A 10221-nucleotide genomic window follows, 5' to 3' on the forward strand; every position below is an offset into this window, starting at 1 on the left:
GAATTTTATTACTATTCACCACATACAAAAACATCATAACTGAGGTAAAATAAAAAATCCAATTTCTAATGATATTACGTGAGAAAAACCAAATGCTAAAGGCGTTAGAAAAATAAAACTAATAAAAAAATAAATAAAGAATTAATTGCCTAATCGATTATAATCTTAGTGATTAAATTATGTAAAATCAACATTATTTTCATATCTATTTCTTGTGTAAAAAAATTGTATTTTTTGAATTATTTATCCAAATTGCTACAACTTTAAAATAAGTATTTCTATAACAAAATCCAAATGCAAAATAACTTATTTATAAACTACTATTAATAAAAGTCCTTATCCTTTAAACTCTTCTTCCAAAAGAACTTATTTAAGTTATTTATCCAAACTGGACCTAAGTAGAAAATGAAGAGCTGCGTTTTAGTCTAGGTAGACAACTTGTGCCTTGATGGCCTCCGTTTGAAATGCCGCTCGTCATCACTGGACTCGTATTCAGAAATCGTGCTGCTCTTCCTGCCTTCATGGTAGCCTTTGGGTGCTGCCTTGAGATGCGCTGAAGATGTGGCAGGGGGACCAGCTGAAGCAGCTTCAGTTGTGGGAAAGGCAGATATCTTCCTCTTCTTGGCCATTTCTTCCTCAGCGGGAAAGCTTATGCGGGAGAAAACACTGGCCTTCTGCTTGCGGTCTGCAGCTGCAGCTGCAGATGATGGTGCAGTTGAGGATGTTTTGGTCACCGGTTCAGATGACATCCGGGAAGAGGATTCTGACCGGTGGTGGCGATGGTGGTGATGGCCTCTTTCTCGATCACGGTGGTCCCTCTGGTCACGATCATGATCATGGTCACGTTCACATTCCCGTTCCCGTTCCCGTTCCCGTTCCACATGATAGTCAGCTTTTCTCTTGATAGGACGTGGAGGCTCCACCTCACGTGGAGACCGATCAGGTGACACACGTTCCGCACGGTAACGATGGGGTTGGGGATGATGGTACTCACTACTTGGAGGTGCTGGAAGTGATTTCTGCATTAGAAAAAGAAACAAAAATTATTGTTTGAAACATGTACGGTTTTAGTTTTTTTAATCATTATTATTATTTTGACATTCCTCAGATCTATGACATGACAAGAATGACAAATAACACATTTAACTGCCACAGAACAGACTAACAATATACTGACCCAATTTGTGTTTTATGTTCGAAAAATATATAATGCAGTATAGACCATGTATTAGTTATTAAAACCATATAGACAAAAATTAGGAATGTTAAATTTTAATCACTATACCCTGCCCTCATTAGTGGACAACAATTATGAACAGAACCCTTATAACCAGGATAAAAGGCACAAATCTAAAGATATCATGCGTCAAAGAATATCGAAAAACAATAGTTCATTAAACAATAGTCCATAAATGATCGCTAAAGAGACTCTGAACCCAGGGAGAGAATATAAATTTAATCACATTATTGTTACCATCCAAGTGCAGCAATGCAACTCTAATCTATTTATACCAATTCCCTTTTAATCAACTTTAAACCAACCGGTGGCTGTTGATTAGAGATATATGGTTCTGAGTGGGCACTGCTCCCTCAACCATATATGACCAACAAGAATAGTAATCTGTAAAACAAGCAAGACTATAACTGCTAAAGACTACTATCATCATTTAAGAAGCCAAAACAGTGAATGGCATCATCTAAAGCAATTACTGTTCAAGCTCAAGGTTCAAGTTTCTACCAAAATTTAGTGGGAAAAACCTAGAAAGGTAAATGATGCATACAAGTTCACAGATAAATGAAGGCAAAATAAGAGAACAAAAAGCACATACAGTTTTTGATTTCATAGGAACATCCCCAATACTGCTCGCTTCCTTACCAACATCTCGATCTTTGGAGAAATCCCTATTTCATTAAAGAAACAAACTCATTAACAATGATAAATAAACTACAGAAATACCTCGAAAATAACCCACATAAAATTACAAGCAACAAGAACCACAATAACATTGGAAATTTTGGCAACAAAAAATTCATTAGACAACGTCAATAAAAAATAGATTATCTTGTAAACCAAAGCTTTTGCTAAGATTAACATGCGACCCTTGTCCTTTATTAACCCAAGAAAAAGGATAGCCGTACCCGCTACAAATCATAACTATTAGAAAGTAAAATTATGTTAAATCGTAAACAAAACAGAGTCAAAATACAGAAGAAATATGCAAAAGATCACATAGACGAGCAATCATGTCTAAAACAGTTATAAACCAGTGGTAACAGACATTTCACTTTTAAGTTTAAATTCCATATATATATATATATATATATATATATATATACACGGAATGACATGGATGTCAGTTTAAATAAAGTTACAGTGATCATAACTATTTGTCTCTTCATTGCATAATCTAATTCATTTTTTGGAATATATCCAATGGCATAAATCCCTTATCTAGAACTTCCGCCCTATTTAGAATTTCATTGCTCAGGTTTTTCCCCCTTCATTTTGAGAGTTCCAACAATTATTGAATTCATCATAGAAGATTTTTTCTCTTGTTAAAGAGTCTATTCTTTTTCCATCATTTTTAGAGAAGTCGACAAATTGGATGGCGCTCATAACTATTTATAGGATATATATTTTTCGATCCAACTATTGGAACACACTAACAAATAATAAAGATCATCTATAAGACATTTTACCAAAATCAAACATTAACAAACATGTAATTGAAGACCTCTTTATCTATGTATATTTTGAACAAACATATTACATTATTTTCAAGTGCATAAAAGATATAACAAATGATTTTAGATTGACAAAATGTTTTTAAGATGATCTATAATATATAAGTTTCTAATCCAATGGTTGATTTTTTCAAAAATTACAAGAATAAAAAGTTGAACAGTGAATATTTACTTAGATCGACACTGGTGTCAATTGATTATATATATATAATGAATCGCCATCCAAGAGGAATTCTATTTTACCTATCAATCCGTTTCTCATTTTCACGCTTTCTCCAACGATCAGCTTTCCGAGCTTCAAACTCCTCTCTACTCATAACTGGAGGTGGAACATGCATCCCCATGCCATACTCAGCAGCAAGATCCCTAAACAATAATTTAGCTTTCTAAAATAGTAATTATCTAAATATGCAAGGCAAATTTTGATAATCAAAAAAGGTACATACCTATGAGGTGGAACAACAGGCATCATGTAACCCTGCATGCCAAATGGATCATGAGGCAGACCACCTGCAAATGGCATGTCCAATGGGCCCAGGCCATAACCCATCATTTGCATCGGGCCACCATATGGTCCCATAAATCCTTCCATACAAGGTTGCATGCCATTCCAGTATGAATTGTAACCAGGTGCTGGGCCCATTGGCATCATGTAGCTCTCAGCCCCAAGGTCGTGTGGGGTTTTCCACTGAAAATCTGCAAGAGATAAAAATATTTTGACATTGTTACAAATAACATAAATAGAAGTAAAAAACAGAAGACCTCTGTATTGTACTCCTCCCCCGAATGTTCAAGCAGCAATTCGTTTTGCAAAGTTTAATATAAAGGAAAAGTTACAGATACATGTCCAGATTTGAACATAAATATATAGATTCGAATGCAGGAGAGTAGATTTACCATTTGCAGGCAAATGGACTTTCTTCCTTTTTTTCTTCTTTCCTGCAAAGTTGAAAGTTGAAACTACAAATGAGATTGTCATCAAAGAAAATAAATTATTACATGTCTTACACACGATGACATAAGCAATCTACATTACCTGCCTCGGCAGGAACCATTTTTTGCTGGACTTCCTCCTCAACCAACTGAGCACTCCCTTGTGAGGCTGGTTCCTTTACACTCATCGACTCATGTGTAGCTTCACTTACATCAGGCATTCTGGGCTTCACTTGCTCGGATGTTTGCAATGGAGCTGGAGCAGAAACTGTTTTTTTATCATCAACAATTTCCGGCACATTTGTCATTCCTTCATGAACAAGTGAAACCTTTGGTTCTCCCTTAGATGCAGCTGATGAGGTTGGAGATGGAAGCTTCAGTTGTGGACAACGAGCAGACTCCATATCTGGAAAGGAGGAGAAAACAATTGCAATTTGCATGTTAGTTTCAATAAATTTTTAACCAAATAAAGTCCACGTAAGAGTCACATGATAAATAGTTTCAATAACCTTGAACTTGAAAGGTGCTCCCAGCGTTTTCAGCACTACTATTGCCTGACTCCAGTATACGATTAATAGTATCTCTTAGGGTCTTATTTGGTAAAAGATCATCTGCAAGAATATTTGTTGCACCACATATGCACATGGACTTGGAGATAATATAGTCCCTAATACCTGAAAAGAATTTTCAGAATGATATTTACAAAACTTCATCTGAGATGTTTCTACATCGGGAAGAAATGCTGAGGAGAGATTATATCATCTAAAGCATTCTTTACTTGCTTAATGAAGAATTATAAGCTTAAAAACGTAAGTATTTACTCAAATTCTAAGAACCAGGACTTCTTCAGGAAGACGAAGAAACATACATTTGTCACAAAAACTTTTAAAACAGCACTTGCTTGTCAGCACAGCATCTTTCATCACATCATTGCACAAGGGGCAGTGGAGCTCAGGTGGTAGATCCCCAACAGAACGTGTGGTGGAAGGTAAACCTTCTATTTCTTTCTCAAAAGCAGCCCTGTTTAGCATGATTAGGTGAGAAATACAATATTAGTCCTACATATGACAGAATGGAGAAGAAGAACCAACATGTACTCACTCATTTGGCTTCAATACAGCTACTGAACCATTTGGTAGTGCATAGGAACCTTGTGGGTTCACCATCAGCATGGATCTCGGAATACCAGTAGGTTGTTTAACTCTCTTGATGTCATAATTTGGATCACCGTTTGTAGGGCAGTGCTGAATAAAATGGCCTACAAAAAAATTTTCATAAGTAAGCTAAGCATAACCGACAATGCCATCCAGCAATTTAAGCAGATTTAGAGCCCCTTTTTCTCCCTGATAATAATAATAAGAGTCTAGGAAATACCAGGAACCTTGCACCTGTGACATACATAGCCTTGGGGAGGTGTTTTCCGCTCCAGCCCTGCTCAGTAAATGAATAAGCATTAGAACAGCAATATCAAAATCTCTATTCAAAGCAGGCAGTGACTCAAACTTGTATAGAATACGAAAAGGAGACTCACCAAAACCACGACCACCCCCCATCCGTCCACCCATACCTCTTCCAAAACCTCTACCAGCACCAAAGTCCGATCCTTGACTGCATGCCAAAAGGAAACTTTAGATATGGCAAAGTCTAGAGTGACAATGATTTCACCAAAACAAAGCACATTTGGTATGCGAAATGAAATTTTCTGCAGAAATCCTTATGCAGGAATGACGGTAAATAAGAAACAACTGCTCCTCTAGTACAGGTGCTGATTCCAGAATGAGCAATCGCTTCCACCAGAGATTATTGACCATATTATTGCTCCAGTAATTCATATTCATATTTACAGTCATCATCCCTTTTTATGCTGATTCCAAGAATAAAGAAAGACAACTGAAGGAAAGTGGATAGTTTACTCACCGTTGCCAATCTAAGGCAGGAGTATCAATCAAAGCCTTTATCTTACTTTCTTCATCAGCTTTGTTGGTTGGAGGAGCTTCAGGAATTAAGTTGCTTGATTGAATGGGTGGTACATCAGGAATTGCATACAAATCATTTCCAAATTCATCCCAATCCGAATCTTCTGGCTGTCATGTTATGAGAAGGTAAATAAAATAGGAATGAAGTGGAATTGTTTATTAAATAAAACACATGGAAAGCAAAAAGGGACTTACATATTTTACAGCAGATGCATCTTCAGCTGGTAAGCTGCTGTTTTCTGGTTCGGCTTCCATAGCCGTATTTTCCACCTTTTTTTGCCTGCAAAAGCCAAGGAAAGTAGCAACTCAACACAGAATTTTTTTCACAAAACAAAAGGGTAGTTTCTTGGGAAAACTGTGTGAATACAACGTGAAGTATCAAGATGAGAATAGCAAGCCCATGACTGCCCATTTCAAGAACCAACATGCATGATGCATGACAATAGTCCAAAAACCAACAACAGTAATAAGATTAAAGGTTAGAGATAATACTCTAGTTCTGTAACAATTGGTAAACGTGGCCGACCAGGAACCCGACGAATTAACACTGAGGTATTTTTAGGAATCAGCATTGCTTCATCAAGATATTCTGAAATTCCAAAGAGACAGAGCAGCTATAAAACACTGAATATGCCATTCATCAAGGCAATTATATATATTAACTACCATGCTCCAAATCCTGCAAGGTTTGGGCGCTTGTAATTCCTACAACTAGCTTACAACCTCCCTGGAACTCAAATTCTCAACACCCTGGCCTACATTCTAAGCATTTTAACTTTGAGGATTTCCTTTTCTCTCGTTGTCTTTTCGTTTGATTTTTGCAATAGAAGAGGTGGAGGCTAATGTTAGTCAAATAAAAAACACTACAAAACCAAGAATTTCATCGTAAAGTAATTCTCATGTACTGACAGTGTAATCTTATATATTTATTAACCAATAGAATTCATGAGAATTGCCTATTTAACTGTCAATCACAACACAACAATTCCCTGATTTTTATTGGACATCAGTGTAAAACAACACTGTCAGTGCATGAAAATAAAACATCAAACTCAACTTCAACACCATGAACTCCTGAAAGCCAAGACTAGCAAAAATGTTTACTTTGAGAGGAACATGATAAACACTGAGAGTTTAACCACGAAAGCCCTTCTCAAAGGCAAAGGGAATGCAATAGTTCCATATTTTAATTTTACAATTAACCCCCCAAACTCATGGTATCGCCACCCAAACAGCTATCTGAATGAGAATAACAATAGTTTTAATTAAAAAGTCTCAGAACCAACCTTCATTGGTCTGGGCGTTGGTTACCACGAGATCAAAATCAGTACCCCTGCCTAAATGCTTGGATTCAAATATTTTTTCTTTCAATGTACCAACAGAGATGAAAGGACCGTCCATGGGAATTGAATCATAATCTCTTGCACTCTTAAATTTATAATACACCGCCATGGTATATTTATTCTTTCTATTTTAAAAAAAATTAAGATCAATGATAACAAAAATAAACGATGAATTAAAAGGGCCTATGAAATTCCAAAACTAGAATGGCCCTTGATATTAAAGAAATCAAAACAAAACACAGTACAATACTATATCCAAAGCTCTATTTCTTTTTTCTTCTTTTCTCTGTTTTTGTCCTCCACTTGCAAATTACTAGGGTTAAGATCGATCAAATCAAACCCACAAGGCCGAGGCAGAGGCTGAGGCCGAGGCCGAGGCCGAGAGCACGAACACTACTAGAATTCTCTTCTGCCAGCAAAAATCAACGCGGAATCTTGAACTTCTTCACAAAATTCCGTTACGCATTCAGAATCTCCGCTAATTCAGATTCCGTTGCAGCTGCTCTCAATGAAAACCATCACAAATCAGAGTATTCCAAATACGACCGATCCAAGAGAAGAATCTCCGTCGAAGCCCTCTATGGAAACAGAAACCACCGTAGCACCGGCACAGCGACAGTTAGGAGCTGAGCGATGCAATCGTCGAATCGATAGCAGGAAGAACAGCAACAATTTCCGACGGTCGCGCTTCGACAACCGACCCAACTCGGGGAAGAACGTGAAGGAGGCGAAACTGCTAACTCGGATTTGGACGAGCCTCTGCGAACGAAACTCTCGAATGAGAGAATCACGAACAACTTCGCGTGCGGTTGCAGAGCTGGAATCGGAGATCGATGGTGGAGGATTGAAAGAGAAAAATCAGTGGTTAGAGAGATTGGAACAGCTTGGAAAAGGGGAAGGAGAGAATGATTAATTAGGGTTAGGGTTGGGAAAGGTTTGGCTTTGGGGTGTGGAAAGAGAAGAGCATAATCAAGTGTAGAAAGAATGCAAGGAGATGAAAGAAAAGCAATTTGGGATGGAAATTTTGGGGATTTCTGAGACAAAGGCCGAGAAATCGCGTGGCTTGATTTTGAGGTTAGAGAAAATTGTTTTATTATTAATATTATAGTATATAGTACGCTCTTTCCGTCTATCCGCTCTAGCATGGACTATGGAATGGATCCTCTAATTTATAGTATAGGAAGCGGTTCTGGTATGCGGTGTACGAAGCAGAACGTGATGTTCCATTAATATCGGTCCATAAAGATATGATATAAATTATGTGAATGGTCAAGATTTTGATTTTTGATACGGTATTTTGAGTGTACAAGAAGATTAGAAGCTCACAATAGGTTTGCAAGGGGTTTTTTAATAGTTAAGAGGTATATATATACGCTGACAAAAAAAATAGCTGTTTCAAGGCGTAATCGTTAAGGGAAGCTATTTTGTTGGATTAACCATTTTTTATATGTATGGAATGAAATTTTGTTTTTGTTAGTAAAAAACAAATATATATATATATATAAAAACAAGTATATACACGCTGACAATTTTATTTATAAAGAACAAATTTTTTTATAAGAAAAAAAATCAGGTGAGGTCAATCCAAATTTAATTTTAATTTTTGTTGGACTTTACCCATACAATTTTGTTTTATTTTTGTTGTTTCTAAAATATATATTTATATTATTTAAATATATATTTTAGAAACAACATATATATATATTAGTAATTTTTTTATAATGTTACTTGATATATAAATTTTTTTTCTATTGTATATTTGCATAATTTGTAAAAAGTAAGAGTGATATTATTAAAATAGAAGTGATAATATACTTTTTTAAATTCAATTTAATAATTTAACACGTAAAAATTTATTAAAAATAATTTAACAATTACCTGTTAAGGCAAAATATCATCAATTATAATTAATTAAAAATTGTTGTCCATGTCATATGCATAAATTTTTTTCTATCCTTACTGTCTTTTATCTTTTTTTATTATTTTATTCTTAATATTTAGATTAAATTTTAATTTAATTTTTAATATTTTAAATATTTTATTTTAATTTTAACAAATTTTAAACAAATTTAATATTGTCAAGTTCTTAAATTTGACATAAATAATAAATAGAGTGAGCGACATAAATATTAACAATATTATTAGTTTTTTATTTTGCTTATTAGAAAAGCAATCCAAAACTGTTTTATAATAATTTTTTTTCCTTCTTCTTTTTGTACAAAAATTTTAAACCCTAGCAATCATCAACGTTCCAAAATCAACTAAATTTATAAATATGAAACTTGTCACATATAAAAGTACACTTAGAAAAGATTTTTTTGTTTATTTGTACAATTATTATATTATAAAAATAAATAACCGTGCTTTTTTTCAATATTTTTATTTAGTCACAAATTATTCTAATATTATTTTTGTTTCAAATTTGTATTTAATTACTGTTTAATTATATTTTAAACTTTTCGTTACATCTTTAAAGGTTAAGATTATTAATAATGGAGAGATGAACGGTTAATTTACTGTTACCAATAATACAATTTGTTATGTTATATGATATTAATATCTAGAAATATAATTAAAATAATTCTTAAATAAAATATATTAAAACATTAAAAGTACTATTAAAATTAAACCAAATATGACACAAATATTAAGGATAAAAATATAATTATTAAGTATTTTTTTTTATTAAATTGTGTTAGTGATATTTAAAAGAAACATATATAAAATGCAAAATTTGTGTTTTTCTATTGAAATTGACTAAAAAATAAAAAATTAGTAATAGAAATTATGTTAAATTGTGTTCATGAATGGCCTGGGTTTAGATTTTTCTATCCATGTAGTTAAGTATTGTCGGTTTCTGGGGAAGAAGTATAAGATTAATAATTAAATGTGAATTTTTAAAAATATGTGAAAATATATGAATAGATTTGTGTGAATAATTCTTTGGCGCAAGAGTCAAATTATTGTTGACTTTAGCAGCTTCACTTTTAAGCCAGGATCCAATGAAATTGGTAACTTCAGTTCTAAGGGTGTTGGCGATGCGGTTGGTTCGGTTTTTAAAAGAAAAGTCATCCGATCTAATCGTTTAATTAAGCTACGATTTAGTTTGGTTTGATTTTTTTTTTAAGGTCATCCGAACCAAACTAAACCAATTAAAATCGGTTTGGTTTAGTTCGATTTTTTCAGTTTTTTTAATCAAATCAAAAAAATTCTACTATACTATT

General features: G+C 34.1%; 1 protein-coding gene across 1 annotated transcript; it reads right to left on the bottom strand.

The window, feature by feature from the left end:
* Nucleotides 1–208: 208 nt before the first annotated feature.
* On the bottom strand, nucleotides 209–8331 carry LOC112702985 (E3 ubiquitin ligase PARAQUAT TOLERANCE 3). The gene is made up of 15 exons (XM_072199408.1): nucleotides 6941–8331; nucleotides 6147–6243; nucleotides 5850–5934; nucleotides 5596–5762; nucleotides 5210–5286; nucleotides 5053–5109; nucleotides 4780–4936; nucleotides 4547–4698; nucleotides 4188–4352; nucleotides 3782–4084; nucleotides 3643–3684; nucleotides 3192–3441; nucleotides 2989–3111; nucleotides 1830–1902; nucleotides 209–1019 (listed from the first exon to the last, which is right to left on the bottom strand). Exons 1-15 carry the CDS (start codon nucleotides 7104–7106, stop codon nucleotides 426–428), a joined length of 2508 nt encoding a protein of 835 aa, XP_072055509.1. The 5' UTR covers nucleotides 7107–8331; the 3' UTR covers nucleotides 209–425.
* Nucleotides 8332–10221: the final 1890 nt, after the last annotated feature.

This window comes from Arachis hypogaea, chromosome 7, assembly GCF_003086295.3.
Source record: "Arachis hypogaea cultivar Tifrunner chromosome 7, arahy.Tifrunner.gnm2.J5K5, whole genome shotgun sequence".
Classification (NCBI taxonomy): Eukaryota; Viridiplantae; Streptophyta; class Magnoliopsida; order Fabales; family Fabaceae; genus Arachis; species Arachis hypogaea.

Bases quoted from the DNA above. Each gene is read 5' to 3' on its own strand.
- LOC112702985 (XM_072199408.1), bottom strand. From the start codon at position 7,106: ATGGCGGTGTATTATAAATTTAAGAGTGCAAGAGATTATGATTCAATT. The intron at 5,763-5,849 runs GTAAGTCCCTTT...ATAACATGACAG, and splicing joins ATGCATCTGCTGTAAAATAT to CCAGAAGATTCGGATTGGGA. The intron at 4,699-4,779 runs GTGAGTACATGT...CATGCTAAACAG, and splicing joins GCTGTATTGAAGCCAAATGA to GGCTGCTTTTGAGAAAGAAA.